The 18,320-nt window shown below is 23.7% G+C and overlaps 3 protein-coding genes and 1 long non-coding RNA gene across 7 annotated transcripts in view; 2 read left to right on the top strand and 2 right to left on the bottom strand.

Annotated features, from left to right (window-relative positions):
- The first annotated feature begins 1,610 nt into the window (after positions 1-1,610).
- Positions 1,611-8,315, top strand: yellow-b (L-dopachrome tautomerase yellow-b). Of its 2 annotated transcripts, XM_089174935.1 has the most exons (7): positions 1,611-1,866; positions 4,273-4,304; positions 4,395-4,692; positions 6,062-6,477; positions 6,598-6,775; positions 6,982-7,193; positions 7,665-8,315. In XM_089174935.1, exons 3-7 carry the CDS (start codon positions 4,410-4,412, stop codon positions 7,989-7,991), a joined length of 1,416 nt encoding a protein of 471 aa, XP_089031061.1. In that variant the 5' UTR covers positions 1,611-1,866; positions 4,273-4,304; positions 4,395-4,409; the 3' UTR covers positions 7,992-8,315. The 2 variants fall into 2 exon arrangements, with proteins under 2 accessions (XP_089031061.1, XP_015186730.2); XM_015331244.2 differs by lacking the exon at positions 4,273-4,304 and having other exon boundaries at positions 1,615-1,866.
- On the bottom strand, positions 3,793-4,349 carry LOC149031743 (uncharacterized). Its single transcript, XR_016177408.1, has 2 exons — positions 4,309-4,349; positions 3,793-4,243 (listed from the first exon to the last, which is right to left on the bottom strand). It is a non-coding gene; the product is annotated as an uncharacterized LOC149031743 (long non-coding RNA).
- Positions 8,316-11,029: 2,714 nt separating the features above from the next.
- Cyt-b5-r (Cytochrome b5-related) lies at positions 11,030-15,828 on the top strand. Of its 3 annotated transcripts, none has more exons than XM_089175022.1 (6): positions 11,030-11,295; positions 11,470-11,758; positions 13,078-13,354; positions 13,504-13,795; positions 13,870-14,085; positions 14,180-15,828. In XM_089175022.1, the coding sequence occupies exons 2-6, from the start codon at positions 11,519-11,521 to the stop codon at positions 14,454-14,456; spliced, it is 1,302 nt and encodes a 433-aa protein (XP_089031148.1). In that variant the 5' UTR covers positions 11,030-11,295; positions 11,470-11,518; the 3' UTR covers positions 14,457-15,828. The 3 variants fall into 3 exon arrangements, with proteins under 3 accessions (XP_089031148.1, XP_089031147.1, XP_089031149.1); XM_089175023.1 differs by having other exon boundaries at positions 11,032-11,184; XM_089175021.1 differs by having other exon boundaries at positions 11,030-11,758.
- Positions 15,491-18,320, bottom strand: part of Mhc (myosin heavy chain) — a 48,756-nt gene continuing 45,926 nt past the window's right edge. The window contains 1 exon segment of the mRNA XM_015331259.2: positions 15,491-16,677. Coding sequence (XP_015186745.2) covers positions 16,594-16,677 — 84 coding nt within the window. The 3' untranslated portion in view covers positions 15,491-16,593.

Genomic DNA, 18,320 nt, shown 5'->3' on the forward strand with positions numbered 1-18,320 from the left:
AATTAATTTATAATTAGTCGTGAATAAAAATAAATGAAAAAGATAAAAATACAAACATTTTGATACTTTGTAAAATAATAATTATATGTATGAAAATAATTCGAATTTATAAGACGAAGATAAATAAAGGAAGAATATATTATACTAGTATTTTACTTATTTCACTTGGTCGTGGCCCGATTAAGATAAGAGAAGGTAAAATAACATAGAACATGGAAGAAAGTGAAAGCTTGGCCGATCGACCTCGAAAATGTATAATACGAGTCAACAGGTAGTAACAAGAAGACATACGATAGGAATTATAGTACAATCGAACTAAATACCATCTAATAGAATAATGCCTTCCTCTATAAAGAATATTATTTCAATAGTAAAACGTTATAAGAGCAAAAAAAAAAATTCAAACTATAATTAGAAATCAACTTGATCGTTTGAGTCAAATTATTGATCTTTAATGGAAAAGTAATATTCAAGAGAGAAGACATTCGTAGAATATAGGACAAGGGTTTTTATTTTTATTTTTCTTTTATACTTAAGGATCGACTCGTCTTGCGACGAGTATAACATTTACAAAATGTCAAGATGGGAGAGTCATGGGATAATAGTTGGATTATGTTATGTTAACCGAAGTATTATTTTTTTTTGTTTCCTAATGTTTTATTTGTATCATATATATATATTAAATAAATATTTATAATAGCTATATATATATACTAAAATATTTTAGTATACTCATATTCAATGTGTAATACATTTTAGCATAATTTGCATACTTTATATGTTCTATGTACATAAAAAGAAAAATAATTAAAATAATTGATATTTTCTTTTTCTTTTATATATATTCAATAAATATTTGTAATGGGGTTCGAATATTAATAATTATTATATATAATTATTTTTATATATATATATATATAAATAATAAATAAAAATAATACAATAATAATATAATAATATATACATAATATAAAAATATAATAATATAATAATATATATAATAATATAAAAATAATATAATAAAAATAATTATATATAATATAATAATAATAATAATTATGTATAATAATTATTTTATTAATTATATTATATTATTATATATTATATATATTATATTATATTATTATATTAATAATTATTATTATTTATAATTATTAATATTATTATAATTATTTTAATATAGTTTATCTAGCATACCTTATATATATTAAACATATATATACTAAAATATATAATAACTAAACTATATTATAATTATATATAATTTTAATATATTTTATAATATTAATATAGTTTAATGAATATATCTAGCATACCCTGTATATAATAAACAATATATATATATATATATATATATATATATATATATATATACTAAAATATTTAAATATACTATCATTCAACATGTAACACATTCTAGCATATTTTGCATACTTTATCGTTTATTAACATAAATAATAAATAACTATATAATTAAAATAACTGTATATATTACGTATTGTATTACACTTTCATATTTAAAATACTTGAAACATATTTTAGATAAATCGATTAGAATAAAAGGACAAGAAAAAAGAGAACAGTAATATTAAATGAATTATCCCATTAATACATTTCGGATTGCCTTGATAAATAGAAGAGGATGACGTGAACAAGGAAAATAACGTCCTTCGGTAAACTTATAGGATCCCTACTACAACTTGGCGGTTAGCCTAACTTCGCTTAGTTTCATTTAGAGTTGACGAGTCAGTCAGTCGTGAGTGTACAAGTGCTGTGTTAACACATAATTCGATCAATTACTTTTGTTTATATTTATCTTACATCATTGCAACATCTTTTTTTTTTTAATCGATCTACTTAAGAAAGGTATAAACAAATTATTTATACGTCATTAAGCACAAATCATTTTCTTTTTTTTTATTATACATTTGTAATAATACAAAGTAGGTAATGGGGGTATTGATGCGATGACATCTTTAACGATCGGTTCAAGTTTCGACCGAGTTTCCTTGTTTTTTTTTTGTTATAGTTTTGCATAGTTTACGTATTGATTATTTCTTTTTTTTTTTTTTGGTATTGTTCTAATTTTTATTTAATATACATATATGTACGTGTTTTTTTTTTTAACTTTGTATATAAAATATAAATGATATATACGTGTGATATTAAAAATAATTATAGTATCAATGATTGTAACATAATTTGTATACATTTATTTACATTATTATATTTTGTTGTTGTAATAATTATATTTAAAAATAATTTTTTAATGATATAATTTATAATTATTGTATATAATGAATCATAAGAATATTCGTACCAATTTTCTAAATTTGTAACAATTTATATCTGCTTGTAATACAATGTTTTTCAATTCTTATATATATATATATATGAAACATATTTTTAAATTATTCAACTTTAAAATTGTTTGTAAGAGTGTATTTTATTATAAAAGAATTAAAATTTGACATAAACGATAATAATATTATATTTTATTTAAAGAAGAATTATAAAATTCAAAGATAAATCAACGAAGTATTATTTATTTAAAAAAAAAACTAATCATTTGTATTTTTATCTTGAGTAAATGCAAATATTTTTATAACTATCACCATATATATTTGTTTATCATTAATATCAAATGATATTTATCAAACAATAAAAATGCTTTAAATGCACAATTCAAGAATAACAAATAATTTAACAATAGAAAGGTAAAATTTGAAAAGTTTCAATTATATACCCGGATATTAATTGTTTCAAATTAACAATAATTATATGAATATTTCTATATGAGTCATTGTATTTTTATGAAACACTTTTAGTCGGGAAGCTGAGTGGCAAAAAAAATGTATACCATACCATGTTGCATTTTTTTGCCACTTAGTAATTTCCCGACCAGTAATTTCGCGCGTGACGCGCTGTTGTATCGACTGCTGACGGCATATGTTAAATAAAAATTCGGGCTGACTATGTTTTTTTTTTATTTTTCCTATTATTAACAACTTGTATACCAAATTGAACATTTTAGAAAACAGTTTCATCACAACCATACTTTTTTTTTTAATGATTTTGACGCGCTGCTGACGCGTCCTGTTACAATATTTTGAAAACTGACGATATCCACATCAATTTTTAGGTAATTCTATCATCATTATTTAGTTTTAATTTTAGTTAATTAACGAAACTGGCTGACTGACGGCAGGCTATTGTTATACACCTTAAATACTACATAATATCGAAATATCAGCCTTTAGAAAATTGTTGCATTTTTTTTTGTTGCCACTCAGCTCCCAAACTATAACATTTTGAAAGTTTCAATTATATACCCGGATATTAATTGTTTCAAATTAACAATAATTGTATGAATATTCTTATACGAGTCATTGTTTTTTGTTTTTTTTTTTATGAAACACTTTAAACAAATGAAACAAACAAAAAATAATGCGTATATGCTTATGTTAAATGTATTTATCAACCATATAGTTTAGTTTATTTTCCCAGCGTTGAAATCGTAACGAATTCATTACGAAAGATAATGCTATTCTATTCGTATTTTCCCGCGCTTCGAGTTTCGCGAGATTTAAACTTTCCATTTTTCTGTTATTGTTGTTGTTGTTCTTGTTATTCCCTTTCACAATCTTTTAGAATTATTTTTTCCTATACTTATCCATCTTCTTCTCTTGCATATGTCGTGGGATCGGAGATTTTAGATGAATAAAAAGATATGATCAGGTATGCAAATGAAGTTACGAGAATAATAAACTCGTTTAATTGTTATCACGTAACTTCTTTTTTTTTTTGAACTCCATAAATATTTTATGAGGTTATCTATATGAGAACGTTCGTGTTTTCATCATTCCTATAATTAAAAATTATATATATGCGGAAAAAGCGCCTTCATGTCAAATTTATTGGGAATTCGTAGAGATGAATTTGTTGGTGGGCCCTGGATAGTGTAATTGGATAAAAGAGCAGTCCCCGGAAATCGAAAGGATCCGGGTCCAAATCCTGGTCTCAGTTCATCCAGCGGATCCAGTTTTTCTCATGAATCGCACACACACAATATATATATATATATATATATATATTATTTAATAAAAAATGAAATTTAATTTAAAAATAAAATTTAATTTATTTAAATTAATATTTAATTAAAAATTAGATATATATACATAACCTGCAATATGACGTGTTAAAACATGCATACGTAATTAAACCCACGTTTGACCGTAATAACCTAAAAATAATTAGTCGTATTATTTGTAGCAAAATGAGACAACAGAGAGTATCAATTTAAAGTACGTTTACGAATGTGTAATGAAGAAAAGAGGTTAACCAATGAAATATTACACCATATAATTCTAACAAGTATTCGTTATTCCGATTAGTCGACAGTATTCACAATGCAGAGTTTACAACCAATCATCATCCTGCTAATTTTTGTCTTCTCTTGGAATCAATTCGTGCTTCGACCAATCAATGCTTTTGGTAATTTGCGAATAGTCTTTCAATGGAAAGAAATCGAATATGATTGGCCGAACGATGATGTAAGGAAATTATTTCCGGATTATAATCGGGAAGATAATCTTCCATTGGGTTTGGATTTTTCCAATGGTAGGATTTTCGTGACTGTACCAAGATGGAAGCGTGGTGTTGCTGCCAGTTTGAATTATATCAATCTGTCTGGTATGATAATTTAATTATAATAAATAAATATTATTTATAATTTATATTATAATATATTTTTTCTGTAATTTTCTTATCACTCTAACCTAAATAAATTAATAAATAATAATCAGTATAATTTCAAATTTATTTGGTAAATATTTGTAATTTAATATTTATAACTCATATTATTTATTATATTATTTATTAATTTGTTAAGGTTGGAGTGGTAAGAAAATTATATATTTAATATTTATAATTTATATTATTTGTTACATTATTTATTAATTTATTTAGGTTAGTGTAAAGTAAGAAAATTTCAATTTTCCCGCCATTTGATCTATTCATCAGTGGTACTCAAATTATTTCTTCAAAAGTACGTAAAACATATTTTATATTCGTGTTATATTGAAAATGTGAATTATAATTTGAGAACCACTGAAAATTCATAAACAAACCTAACTGAAGCTTATAAAATAATGGCGAGTCGGAATAATTTAAATGCATATACTATATTTATGATAATAAGGAAGTATATTATGCCGAGCATGCTGAGTTACGCAACCTAACACAACGCTTTTACCGATGGAGTATATATATATATAGATAATGTTAAAATATATTTCGCAAGAAGGAAGGGTCGAAGATCATTGATCACGATCTATTTTACTGACTATCACGTATAGTACATTTACGTAAAACAGTAAATCTCGGTTGAAATTTTTTTTTTAACGTAATCTAATTTTTGCATTGCTTAACTTTAAATATTTCCATATCTTATCTCTCATGTAAAAACATAATTTCGTTTTAATTTCATAACTTTCTAATGAATATTTATGAAATAATTTATACATTCATCTACAATACTGGTCGTCCATCTTTTCTTTCTTTCAAATTCAATTTTTTGCAAAATAATATTCACCCTTCTTAAAATTAATTCCACCATTTTAAGGAATATAAAATTTAATTATTGATAAAATATATACAAAATTTTGATATTTACAATATATATTAAATTTCATTTACAGAAAAGGTCAAATTGCAGTTGAAAAATTTTTATTATTCAACAAATAAATAAATAAACTATTTAAATCAATTATTTAAATAATTTATTTATTTATTATATCATAATAAAATAATTTATATTATATTTTATTATTATTAAATTTTAATATTATTAAATATATTTATTTTTATTTTTATAATTAATAATTTTTTATTTTCAATAATATTATATAATATATATATATATATATATGAAATTAATAAATTATAACAAAATAATAATAAAATAATATTTATAATTTATTTAATTATTTAATAATTTATTTATTTATTATAGATATGATATTTAAGAGATTAAAATAAATGATAAATAAAATATTTACAGATATACGAGAATCACCACCATTTACACCATACCCATCATGGGAAGCTCACCAATTTGGGAATGGGGGTGGTGTACCAGAATTGGTATCGCCATTTAGAATAAGGGTAGATCGTTGTCATAGATTATGGGTACTCGATACAGGATTGGTCGATATTATGGGAAATCCAGAACAAATAGTACCACCAACCCTTGTCATTTATGATTTGAACGATGATAAATTGTTGAGAAAATATGTAATACCTAACGATCAAAGAACAGCTGATTCTTTTTTCGCAAATATTGCGGTAGAGGATTATAATTGTGACGATAGTTATGCTTATCTCGGTGACCTCGGTGCACCAGGATTGGTTGTTTATTCTTGGAAACTTGATAAATCATGGCTGGTTAAACATCACTTTTTCCATCCTGATCCTAAAGTAAATTTCATAATCATCATTAATAATAATAATAATAATATTATTATTATTATTATTAAAATATTTATTAAAATATAATAATATTGTTCTAAAATTATCATTGATAATTTAAAAAAACAGAGTGGTAGTTTCAACGTATCCAATGTATCATTCGTATGGACTGATGGAATATTTGGTATGGCCTTGGAACCAACTAAAGATGGATATAGTACACTTTATTTTCATCCTTTATCCAGTACAATGGAATTTACAGTTAGCACTAAACTTTTACGAGATCCTGAACGTGTTAATACTCCTGGTATATAATAATTGCGAATATTGATAAAATATTATTAACCTTTTCGTTACTATGAACCCCATATAAAGGGTGGTTAAAAATTGTGTCAAGGTTGCTTTTAATATATGCAATTATGAAAGTATCTCGTAACGAAAAGGGGTTAATTTAATGATAATAAAATATAATGTTTATTTCATTATAATATAATTACTGCTTTTTTTTTTCAGAAAGTTTTCATGAATTTCAACCAATCGGTTCGCGCGGACCAAATGGACAAAGCAGTGTTAGCTTTTTCGATCCTATAACAGGAGTCATATTTTATGCATTAACTAACTTCAATGCTATTGCTTGTTGGAGACCTAAAAAAATGTTTGATTTACAAGAACAGGATTATATTTATGAAGACAATGTTACTATGATATTTCCTAATGATTTGAAAGTAATGAAAATTAATTGGAGATTATATTTTAATATTATTTAATATTATTTTACTATTATTTAATTCAAAATTAATATTTATAAAATATGAATATTATAATAATACAAATATTATATTTATTATATATTTATAATATTTCTATTATAATAATATATATATATATATATATATAATTTTATATATAAATTAAATATAAATATTATTAATTACAATAATTGTATTATATATTATATTTATATATATATATAATTTAATATAATTAATATAATAATATATTAATTAATTATATAAAGTTAATTAATATATTAATAAGTTATATATTAATATTACTATATGATATATAGCATTATTGATCTAAATACAAATATATAAATATATGATAAATATTAATATAAAAAATATATACATATATATACATATGATAAAAATTATCATTTGATTATAAATGTTAATTGATATTTTAATTTTTAGGTTAATGAGGGAAACATTTGGATTTTATCCGATCGTTTGCAAATGTTTATGTATTCTCATTTGGATCCGAATGATTACAATTACAGAATTTTTATTGGTTCGGCAAATGAATTAATCGAAAATACAGTTTGTTCCAAAGATTATGACAAGACGATGGTACATGTAAATAATTCTGGAATATCGTTCATGGATACAAACGATTTAGTTCCTACTATGCATAAAGAAAGTGAATTACATCATGGTGCAGGTGTCAATTGTATTCCAGAAAAACTTGGATTATTGATCGTCTCGATGTTACTTCTTCCATTTTTAATCATAAAATTATAATAATTTATTATAACATTTTATATTTTTTCAATCTAAAATTAGATCTTTTAGATTGTTGTACAAAGTTTGTTTTATTTTTTTTCCCCCTTCAAAAATTTAACTTTTAATTTTATTTTAAAACTATATATATATAAATATAATATATAATATATATTTAATCATAATCACACAAATATTTAGAAAATATTTTTAACCATTTGATTTATTATGCGACCCTTAATTAAGGGTCGTTTATGCAAAATCACGCGTGAACTTTGTATTCGAGTGTTGTTTTACACTGCCACAGAAAACATAATAAAAATTTGCAAATATTATCGACAAAAATTGTACCCTTTTTTATTTGTTAACAAATTTTCACAGATTTTTAAGACTCGTATGAACAAAAGTTGAAATTATTTCACCAATCCTATATTATTATTAATATTTATATAAATTAAGATCGTTCAAATCATATCTTAAAAACTTTAAACGTATCTCAAATGTATGATCAATAAAAAAAAAAAAAGAAAAAAAAATATTTTCTATATTATTTTCATTTGTTTTTTCTTTTTAATAATATTTGAAATGTTTATGTACACATTTTTATATGCAATTGCAAATTTTGGAAAAATTATATATTCATTTTATAATTCGAATTTATTTACTTTAATCAAAATGAAACTTTTGTTAATTAACATTAATTCTTGTTTTGCTAATATTTATATACTATTATTATTATTATTATTATTAATATTGTATAATAATAATAATTTAATTATTTTTTTTAATAATAATTTAATTATTATATAGCAATAATATAATAATAAAAACATATTTATTATTTGCAATATTATATAATAATAATTAAAATAAATATAAATATTAAATAAATTAATAATTCTAAATTAATTAAATTCATAATACTAAATTAATTAAATAAATAATAATAATAATAATAATAATAATAATAATAATAATAATAATGCTAAATTAAATAAATTATTAATGCTAAATTAATATAATAAACAATAAATTAAAAAATAATGCTAAATGAAATAAATTAATAGTACTGTGGGGGGTGTTGAAAATCGAAGAGGTTGTGTGTGCAAGTCTGTGTGAGTCCAAAGGTTCGAGAGGTTGTGTGTGTAAGTCTGTGTGAGTCCTCCAAAGGTTCGAGAGCGTTTTGTGTGTAAGTCTGTGTGAGTCCTCCAAAGGTTCGAGAGCGTTTTGTGTGTAAGTCTGTGTGAGTCCAAAGGTTCGGGAGCGTTTTGAAGATGTTTTGTCCTTCGGGGATGCAGGGTGGGGGAGAAACCTCATAAGGAGAGGACGGTCACGCGTCAAGGGTTGTTTTTCTGAGAATAGCAAGTAAATAGTAGCGAGTGAGTAGTAAGTGAGTGCGAGAGGTTGCGAAGCATTATTGTAATTGTACTTGTAATTGTAAGGGTAATTGTAATTATAATAAACAATAATTTGCGAGAATAAAGAATATCTTTTATATCTCAAGTAGTGTCAGCAACACGGAGGAATTAGATATCCCTAGCCGGATACAGAACAATTGATTTCCCTACAGTACTTAAATAATTATATTAACAATACTAAATTAAATTAATTATATAAATAATAATAATTCAAAATTAAATAAATAATAAATATTATATATTATTAATTATTAAATAACAATAATATAATAATAAAAACACATTTAATATTTGCAATATTATATAATAATACTTAAAATAAATATAAATATTAAATAAATTAATAGAGCACGGCATGGCTCAGTCGGTAGAGCGCTCGATTCCCGCCCGGATTTCGCGGGTTCGAGTCCCCGCTCTCCGACATCGAACGAGGGGGGAAAACATGCCCTGTGCTCGTCGTCGTGGCTTTGGGCTCGTGGGCGTCAGAAATGATGCCATTGGGACCACCAACCGCCCCACATTCGATGTGGTGGTTGGCTTGGGGGGACCCGGACTGTGTGTGCGGCACTTCGCACGAAGGGACGTTGGCTGCCCACGGGACACACCACAATGATAGGTGCTCCCTGCAAGGGGCCCCGGGCACAATGGTTCAAGGACTGAGTGCCCGGGATATAACAAACCACACGAAAAAAAAAACAATAAGTAAATTAATAATTCTAAATTAATTAAATTCATAATACTAATTTAATTAAATAATTAATAATAATAATGCTAAATTAAGTAAATTATTTTAATGCTAAATTAATATAATAAATTAATAAATAATGCTAAATGAAATAAATAAATAGTACTTAAATAATTATATTAACAATACTAAATTAAATTAATTACATAAATGATAATAATTCAAAATTAAATAAATAAATATTAATAAACAATTCAAATAATATTTAAACAGCAATTACGTAATATTTAAATTGTCTCACGTGATGATAATAATAATCATAGATAAAAAAAACAAATAAAAAAAAGAAAAGAAAAAAAACATATTACGTAGTTAATACTTCGTAACAACATTTTTTGTTTATTATGTTATGTGCACATATCGTTATAATTGCAGTCATTTTACGATTACTATAATACAAAACGCATTGCATTTAATAAATTATCTCACCTGATGATAATACTCGAAGGTGAAAACAATAAAAAAAAAATAAAAAAAAAGAAAAACAAAGAAAACAAAAACGGAAAAAAAACATATTTCCAAAAACACCGAACAACATTTTTGTTTATGTTAAAAAACGAATATTGTTGTAGTTGAGGAAATTTTAAAACAGTCGCTAAAAATTATGAAACGCACATTACGTATTATGAATAATTCATTTAATGATAATTAAAGGTTAAAGTGCAAGTTTGTGTTTATTATCTTGGATTTGCTTTTTTTCTTCTTTTATTACGATGATATTAGAAATAAAAACAAACGAGAGATTATTTATTCTTGCTTTAAGATTTCCCCGATTTATTATAGCATATTTACTTACTACTTCGTTCTCGTCTTGATAAGTTTTTCTTTTCTTATAAAACAGTTCAGTTTATTCAATTATATATATATATATATTTATGTGGCGGTGCGCGCTCAGCAGTGCCGTGGTCGTCCGAGACGGGCACCGCGCCGGGGGCCCGATCCCCCCGGGCCGAATTTAGCCGAACGACGTTCAGTTCGAATTCGATTGAGATAGCGACTAGAGAACAGAAATTAACTTACAAGATTCAATAAAGACTGAAATTTTTATTTGGTATTCCTAACGGCTTACTCTTAATATCCGACTTTGACCTTCGCTCTTTTGCAGACCACTCTCTCTCCAAATATATATAGATAGATATATATATACGAGTTATTAAACGATGTTAGAATTCAGTGAACAAACGTTTCTACGATCGTTTAATTAAAATTGTTTCTTATTCTCTATTTTTTTATTCCTCTTTCTTTTTTTTTTCTGTTAGATTATATTTTTTGGGAATTAAACCTTTTTTTTTTTTGACTATATTAATAAAATTTAATAATACAATTTTGACATTAGCTTTTTAGCTATAAATATTCGGTAAAATATAAATTAAAAAAATACGAAAATGTCGAATAAGGCAAAATTGAAAAGTTCAATACCTGGTTTGGTTTATCCATTGGCACGAGATGACATGATAAAGACAGCCTATGAATTTTTAAAAGGTCGAATTAAACAAGATGGTGCCGAAGGACTTTGGAGAATAAGAAATGGTTTATACGATTTAACAAATTTTGCTAAATCACATCCCGGTGGTGCTGAATGGATTAATCTTACCAAAGGTACTGATATTACTGAAGCTTTTGAGGTAAGCTTTCATTTTTTCTTTTTTATACTTTCTTTTTTTTTCGATTATTAATTTACAAAAAAAAAAAATAAAATAAAAACTGTGACACACGTTACGTGTAAATTTGAGATGAGATTTGTCATAGTTTAATATTATATAATTTTAAAAATATTTATTAAAATATCAAAGTTGATTTTCTTAGCTAATTTCTAGAACATAATCTTCAAATTTTTTATTCGTATATAAATTTTAATTAATTATTAAATTATATGAGTAGAATCAAATAGTTTTCATTTATTATTTTATGATAATTAATTCATAAATTAAGAAATAGGAATTATATTAAAATTAAATTAAAAGATAAATGTTTATTCACAACAGTCAAAAAAAAAAAAGGTTCGAATTCATTGTGAAATTTTTTATAAATTATTTAAATGTTTTATAAGGTTTTTTATTTAAGTTATTTATTTTTTCGTGTTTTATTTGTGATAAGATTGTACTGTAAATGATAATATTATTTATGTGAAATAAGATATGTTCAATTTCATTTGATTTTAGTAGTAACGTCAAATAATGATTTAAATGAATAATAATAATAATAATATTAAAATAAATAAACAATTATTAATTATTATCATATAAATAAAATATAAATAATTTTTATCTTTTATTATTATTAATCTTAATTATTATTTTCAATGTTTCCGTAATTTTTTTTATCAATTTAATCTTTTTTGTTTTTTGTAATTTGTAATGTTAATTTAATTAAATCTTATTTATTTCAATGTTTTTTAATTCGATAATATCAATCTAATTTTTATATAATTTATTATCTTTAGTGACCGAGTAACGAGTAACATCAAAATTATCACGTTTTGATTATGAACGTGTTTATATTTAATTTTATACAAATCATGATTAAAATTAATAATAATATTAATTTAAATTAACAATTATTAATTATTATCATATAAATTAAATATAAATAATTTTCTTCTTTTATAATTATTAATCTTAAGTATTATTTCTTAAGTATTTCAATGTTTTTGTAATTTCAAAATCAATTTAATCGAATTTTTTCATTTTAAATTTGTAATTTTAATTTAATTCAATCTTATTTGTTAATTTCAATGTTTTTTTTTTTTTTTTAATTCAACATTATTTATTATCAATTGGATTTTTTTATATATTTTATTATAAATTAATGGATAAATATATCCTAAAGATACATGAATAAACAAATTTCATTTGGAACTTCATTTAACGTGCATAGCAGTATTTTTTTTATGGTTAATCAATCGAAACCAAAAAATTATAAAATAATATTTATTTAATTTTAGGCACATCATTTGACCGATAAAGCGGAAAGAATGTTACCCAAATTTTACATTCGTGACGCAACTGTACCCAGAACAATACCATTAACCTTTGAACCTAATGGTTTTTATCGTACTTTTAAGAAACGTGCACTGGAAGCTCTGAAAAATGTTGATTTTCATCGGCCATCATTGAATTCTAATCTCATTGCTGATACCTATTTTACCATTACAATTTTATTATGCTTAGCTTCTGTTTATTTTCAATCATATTGGAAATTTCTCGTGACGATTCTTGCTGGTAAAATAAACTTTCAAAGTTTGATCAAAAAAGTAAAAAAAAAAAAAATAAAAAAGAACTTGAAAAGTCCTGTACATCAGACACGAATAATATTTTACAATTTTTTTTATTTCTTGTGTGTGTGATTATATATCATTTATCATTTTTAGGTGCATTTGTATCATGGACTACGGTCATTGGTCATAATTATTTTCATATGAGGGATAATTTTCGTATGTATTATTTCGATATTAGTTGTATGTCATCGAAAGAATGGCGAATAACGCACGCCATGAGCCACCATCTTTATCCAAATACCATTTGGGATTATGAGATTTATGCTTTTGAACCGATGTTTAATTGGTTACCTGATAAAAGCAAAAGTATCTTGAAAATAATTTTAAGTTATATTCTTACACCTATAACTTATACTCTGGTATTTCTTGTTCAAGGAATTAAAAGGTAAATTAAAATATATTTAAAGATAACCTAACTTTTTAAATTGTTATCTGATGTTTCTTATTTTTTCTCTTTAGGTATTATTCAGTGATATGGGAATATAAAACTTTTGAATTTAGAGATATAATTCCATTTTTTCTTCCAATTGTTATGTCACTTTTTGCCCCAAATGTATTAATTGCAATTAAAACTTGGATAATAATTTTGTTGATAAGTAGCACTTTGTTCAATTTTATCGGACTCAATGCTGCTCATCATCATCCAAGTATATTTCACGATGGGGATATTTGTCGGTTTGTATTTTTCTGTTTTTTTTTTGTTTTTTTTTTTTGAAATTAGGTTATAATTTAAAAAATTCAATTTTAAAATTTGAGTTATTGATTTCAGACAAAATTTGGATTGGGGTCTATTCGAATTGGATGCTGTTAGAGATCGTAAAGTTATTGATGATAGTACTCTATTAATTTTAACTAATTTTGGTTCACATAGTTTACATCATTTATTACCTAGTGTCGATCATTCTTATTTAAGTTTAGCCATGCCGGCATTTTTACAAACTTGTCAAGAATTTGGTATTAATACTGACAAATGGACACAATGGGAACTTGTTAAAGGACAATTTCAACAATTGGCTCGTACAGAATCTAAAATTAATTACAGATAACACATGTATTATTTTAATACAAATTTATATTAGTAACTTATCAACGTAGAAACTTTCAATCGGTAAGGTAGATTTGTAGGAATTAAAAAAGAAAAAACCAAAAACGTTCTTTTTGTTTTTAAACAGTGTTAGTATAAATAAAACATTGAAAAACAAATAAATAAATTTCTATTATAAATTAAACTTTTATCCTAAACTTTTGAAAGGACAAATCAAACATGCTCGTACAGAATCTAAAATAATTCACAGATAACACATTTGTTATTTTAATTTTCTTTTTAAATATAATTCTAAATTTCTGTCGGTAAATTATCGACGAAGTAGATTCCAATCGGTAAAGTAGATTCGTATAAATTTAAAAACAAAAACCAAAAACGATCTTTTTGTTTTTAAACAGTATTACTATAAATAAAACTTTGAAAAATAAATAAATAAATAAATTTCTATTATAAATTAAACTCTTATTTAAAACTTTTGAAAGGATAATTCAAACAATTTGCTCCTACAGCAGAATCTAAAATTAATCACAGATAAAACACATGTAATTGTAATTTTTTTTTTTTTTTAATTTTAATCCAAGTTTATGTCGGTAAATTATTGACGAAGTAGATTCCAATCGGTAAAGTAGATTCGTACAAATTTCAAAAGAAAAACAAATAACGATCTTTTCTGTAAATAAAACTAGGAGAAATAAATAAATCAATTTCTGTTATATAAATAAACTCTTATCCTAATTCAATAGTCAAATAGAAGAAACAAAATCTTTTTTTAATTTTTTTTCTTAACTTTATTTATTGCTTATTTACTTTAATAAATACATACTTCGGTCTCTCTTTATAAATTACAATTAAGTTTATAGGAGATAGGATAATCGTCCGGATGATCGGTGCCATGAGATAATATTTTTAAAGACTTGATTGTTCTTTTTCTTCTTTTTTTTTTTTTCTTCATCAAGCATCGATCGATTAAGGCGGTCTCCATCAAGTATATCGTTTCGTCGTTCGTGTGTGTGTGTTTATATATATATATATATATTTATTTTTTTTTTACTTTTTTTTAAATTTATATATAATATATATATAGAATTTTTTTTTTTTAATATTCTCGTTATCCTCGACATCCATTTTTTAGTTTTATGTTTTTTTTTTTTGTAATTATTGCGTTGTTGTACATTTAAGAGATATGTGTGTTATTTTTACTTAGTTTTTTGACATAACATAAGATTGTATGTTTAAAAGGGTTTTATATGTATATGTACGATATTATATGTATATTATGTATGTAAATATAACACAAATATCTCTCGTTTGTGGGTCACGCCTCCTCATTGTTTTCTATGTTCGTAAAGTTCCTGTTTTTTTTTTTTTGGTTTCTTTCTATCTTTTTTTTTTGTCCCTTTCTCTCCCACACTTTCATGCGTCATTTATCTCTCTTTCTCTCTCTCTCACTCACTCTCATTCTCTACCTTCCTCGACCCTCACAGCTCGAAGTAGATCTTCTTCTATTTTTGTTTGCTTCTTCTTCCTTTGTTTCTTCTCAAAAATCTTTTTTTATATCATTTGTTAATATTTTTTTTTTTTTGAAAAATGGTTTCAAGCATGGATATAATTAATTTTCAATGAAATTTTCTTTCTCTTTTCCCCGACCCTTTATTTGTTTGTTTTGTTTTTGTTTTTTCCTTAAATTCAACGAGTTAACTTTTTTTTTCTATTCTATTTTTTTTTTTTAATTAAATTTTATTTAAATTAACAATATCGTTTAAATTTAGCTTTCCAATGAATTTGAAAGTAATTGCACAATGGCATATATATATATATATATTATATTATATTTTGTAAAAGTAATTATATAATAGATTTTCCAATAGAAATCTATCATTATTATTAATTAATAATTAATTGATTAATTAATTTAAAAAAGAAAAAAAAAACATTAAACGATGAGACGACGATGCCAAATTATCAATGATTAATAAAAATTGTTTTTCTCACGTACTCGATCATCATTTTGTTTTGTTTTGTTTTGTTGTTGTTTGTTTTCTATCATTTTTTTCTTGCGATTAAAAATTTATGGACGATATTTAATTGTTGTTGTTTGTTGTTTGTTTGGGTTTAATTCAAATTCTTCATCACGATCTTTACAAATCACCATCGGGCTGTAGGTCGAAGCGTGGTGGGAATGCGGAACCATCGAACTGGGGCTTGAACGCAGGTCGGTGTGGCTGTAAAAAAAACAAAACAACAATTACCAACTATTTAACAATAATAATTATTATTACAAAAATTAATGGATATCAAGATTTTTCACTTCAAATAAATCTCAATGTTTTTTGTTCGTTGTTGAACTCTTTTGTTTTTGAGGTTATATGAATCAGGAATGTAATTTAATTGGTTGGGACTGGGAAGATGGGCTTGAAGGGTCAATTTGAAGTGCAAAATCTTTATATGAACACATATTATCACAATATAAATAAACAATTTAAAAACAATTAACGAATATTTAATTTTTTTTTTATTATTACAAGTCTTTCTTTGCATTTCTTCTTTTTTTTTTTATTATTTTATTTTTTTTCAATTTTTTATTTTGGTTTTATTTTACGAATATTATTGCAATAGAAAGGGATACTTCATTGCTAAGGTGACCATTTTGTTTGTTTTTTTTTTTTTTCATTTTTTTGGAGAATTTTTTGTTTGTTTGTAACAAAAGATTCTTTCACGTTATTCTTTTTTTGTTCTTCAGATTGTACATTAATAAATTATTTTTCGTATAACTCGGATAACACATTTATTATTTAACAATTTATTATAAGTTATGGAAAGTAATTTTGCAATAAAAAAAAAAACAATAACAATAAATATTTGATTCGTTTTGAAAATTGTTTTGTGTCATTAAATATAATTGTACGTATTTGTTTCCATATTTTTTGTTTGTTTATAATTTTTTAAAATTTATTGGAATAAGTTTAACAATTAATCCAAATCAATGATCAAAAATTAACAATCGTATTTATATAAATAATAATTAAATATTAATGGTCACTTTAGTTATTGCACGTTGTTTTGTGCAGTTTGTTTATATCACCTTTCCAACATTATTATAATTTTTTTCTAATTAATTAATTTATATTAATTAATTAATAATGCTATAGCTATGACAGACCACTCAACGAAGACACAGAAAGATTACAAAAAAAAAAAAAATAATAATTATAAATATAAAAAGAAACAAAAAAGAAGAAGATAATTAAATTCAAATTCAAATTCAAATCTTTTCACAAAGGAGGATGTCCTAATCTCCTTTTTCCATAATACATCAAAATAACAACTATATTATATTATTTAACAATTATTATTATTATTATTATGATTATTATTATTACGTGTTACTAAAACTATGAACACGGACATATTGGAAAGAATAAAACTTGGAACAATCATTAACATAACCTCAATGTTTTTGTTTCTATTTTAGCAACGTTTCTACGAAAAAAAAAAAACCAAAAATTTCTCTCCTTTATATTTTTCTCTACACCTTAAAAAAAAAAAACTTTTATAACATTATTATTATTATTATTATATTATGTGTTACTAAAATTATGAACACGAACATATTGGAAAAAATCTTTGAAAAATCGTGAACATAACCTCAATGTTACTATTTCTATTTTAGCAACGTTTCTAATAATAAAAAAACCAAAAATTTCTTCCCGTTTATTTTTCTCTACACCTTCAAAAAAGAAAAACATTTATGTAATTATTATTATTATTATTATTATTATTATTATTATTATTATTATTATGTCATGAAAAATAAACAAAACAAAAAAAAAGTAATAAGATGAATCAGGAGGGATGAATTAATAAC

The sequence above is a fragment of the Polistes dominula genome, unplaced genomic scaffold, assembly GCF_049000335.1.
Source record: "Polistes dominula isolate Pdom_NZ unplaced genomic scaffold, Pdom_raw_medaka contig_78, whole genome shotgun sequence".
Classification (NCBI taxonomy): domain Eukaryota; kingdom Metazoa; phylum Arthropoda; class Insecta; order Hymenoptera; family Vespidae; genus Polistes; species Polistes dominula.

Bases quoted from the DNA above. Each gene is read 5' to 3' on its own strand.
- Cyt-b5-r (XM_089175021.1), top strand. From the start codon at position 11,519: ATGTCGAATAAGGCAAAATTGAAAAGTTCAATACCTGGTTTGGTTTAT. The intron at 13,796-13,869 runs GTAAATTAAAAT...TTTTCTCTTTAG, and splicing joins CTTGTTCAAGGAATTAAAAG to GTATTATTCAGTGATATGGG. The intron at 14,086-14,179 runs GTTTGTATTTTT...TATTGATTTCAG, and splicing joins CACGATGGGGATATTTGTCG to ACAAAATTTGGATTGGGGTC.
- yellow-b (XM_089174935.1), top strand. From the start codon at position 4,410: ATGCAGAGTTTACAACCAATCATCATCCTGCTAATTTTTGTCTTCTCT. The intron at 4,693-6,061 runs GTATGATAATTT...AAATATTTACAG, and splicing joins GAATTATATCAATCTGTCTG to ATATACGAGAATCACCACCA. The intron at 6,776-6,981 runs GTATATAATAAT...TTTTTTTTTCAG, and splicing joins TGAACGTGTTAATACTCCTG to AAAGTTTTCATGAATTTCAA.